This window comes from Pinus tabuliformis, chromosome 5_1, assembly GCF_031772625.1.
Source record: "Pinus tabuliformis cultivar Carrire ecotype Pingquan chromosome 5_1, CPIR1, whole genome shotgun sequence".
Taxonomy (NCBI): domain Eukaryota; kingdom Viridiplantae; phylum Streptophyta; class Pinopsida; order Pinales; family Pinaceae; genus Pinus; species Pinus tabuliformis.
Window position 1 is genome coordinate 251,785,494 of NC_142305.1, and position 1,723 is coordinate 251,787,216.

At 36.7% G+C, this 1,723-nt stretch overlaps 1 protein-coding gene across 1 annotated transcript; it reads right to left on the reverse strand.

Annotated features, from left to right (window-relative positions):
* Positions 1-386: 386 nt before the first annotated feature.
* On the reverse strand, positions 387-854 carry LOC149164353 (uncharacterized). Its single transcript, XM_089430907.1, has one exon. It carries the CDS (start codon positions 701-703, stop codon positions 467-469), a length of 237 nt encoding a protein of 78 aa, XP_089287033.1. The 5' UTR covers positions 704-854; the 3' UTR covers positions 387-466.
* Positions 855-1,723: the final 869 nt, after the last annotated feature.

The following is a 1,723-nucleotide window of genomic DNA, read 5'->3' on the forward strand; positions in this document are numbered from 1 at the left end:
GGTTACATAAAACCACACAACCATGATTGTAGAAAGAAAGAGAACTGTACAAAACTGAATAGGAAGACATTGTTTTGTTAACAAATTCTCATTCTGATAAATGTAAATGTATCCTATGTTTTTGTTTTTTTAGTTGTATACAACTTTGAATGAGATTGTGATTTCTAATTATTTAAAATACATATTTTTGAATATATAAATAAATTTAACATCTTGAAGAAAAAAAACTTTTTGAACAATCCAAATTTACAAATTATACCACTCAAACTTGAGATTCTAAAAAAATCTCTGAGCGGTTTCGCTCTCATTACTGCAATTCTAAAAAAAAAATTCAAACTCTTTGAACCATCCAAATTTATAAATTATACCACTCAAAACTTGAACCATCCAAATTTATAAATTATACAACTCAAACTTGAAATTCTAAAGAATCTCTACCAAAAACTTCCCGCTCTTTACAGCAATTCTAAGGAGAGAAGCAACCTTCCAGAATCGCCGTGGTCAGAGGGACAGCTGCTCCTTGCACACCATCACTCCTTATCTTTAATTGTCTGAGCTGCGTGAGAACTCCTTCAGTGAGGTGAAAGCGTGGATGCAGGGGCTTTCCTTCTCTTCTATTAACTTTCACATTCGCGCTATTTGTTGTATCAGAGTCGCAGTAGATGAGATAATCTTCAGCCACGATCAATGCAATATCCGCCATGGCACATAGACTGTTAGTCCACCTAATTTACTTTTAATACTAAAACCAAGCAGATACAAGGCAGATGAAGCAGAGAGAAGAGATGCAGTAATAATAATAAGAGTGGCAAAAAATGCTTTTTGGATTAATGGCGACCATGGCCAGATTGAATTTATAAGATCAAGGCTTGAAGAAGCATCCTTTCCACCACTGTGCCCGAATAAGTCGCGTTTACCCGCGCCCCAAAACCAGCGCTCCATGTTTTGGGTGAAACCACGGCGCCCAACCTTTTATCGCCTCCTTTCAACGTGCGTACCGCGGATTTCTATCTCTGGGACGCTGTTTTCTACCCCTGGTTATCCAATGTGCTCTTTTACAAGTATGCAGTTTTCTACCCCTGGTTCTTCAATTTGCTATTTTACAAGCATACTCACTTTACATGGAGCGAGGATAGGTGTAAGGGAATGGAGTAAACAAGTGCACAATGTATTTTAAAGTGTTATTCAGTTATATTATCGAGAAAGGTATTAGTTTAAATTATTTTAACATCTGTAAGGATCAAACATTTTAAGAATCCAATTTTCTAGCATACACAATTTTTTTTTGAGTTTCAATAATTTTCTCAATTGGAAAAAGGTTTGGAGCTTAAGATTTGATATATATATATACGGCTTGAGTAGGTTTAATGGTTAAGAGTATGTGTTTACTCTTAAGAGGTCACAAGTTCAAAACCACATGGAAGTAGAGTATGTATGTTGGGGAGGTGGGTCCCTTGTCCCACAAACAAGGGGGTCTCATACACTCAGTTAACTTTGAATCTATCAAGTACCAACAAGGTCAAATCAAGTGCGGAGAGGATCAAACTTTGAATCTATCAAATGTAGAGTGCAGAAAGGATCAAACTTTGAATCTATCTAGTGCGCGGAAAGGATCAAACTTTGAATCTATCTAGTGCGGAGAGGACCAAATCTCTCAACTCGGTTGGAGAGTCCCTAACCTTGAATCTATCAAGTACCAACAGGATCAAATCAACTTTGAATC

Coding starts and splice junctions, on each gene's coding strand:
- LOC149164353 (XM_089430907.1), bottom strand. CDS start 703: ATGGCGGATATTGCATTGATCGTGGCTGAAGATTATCTCATCTACTGC.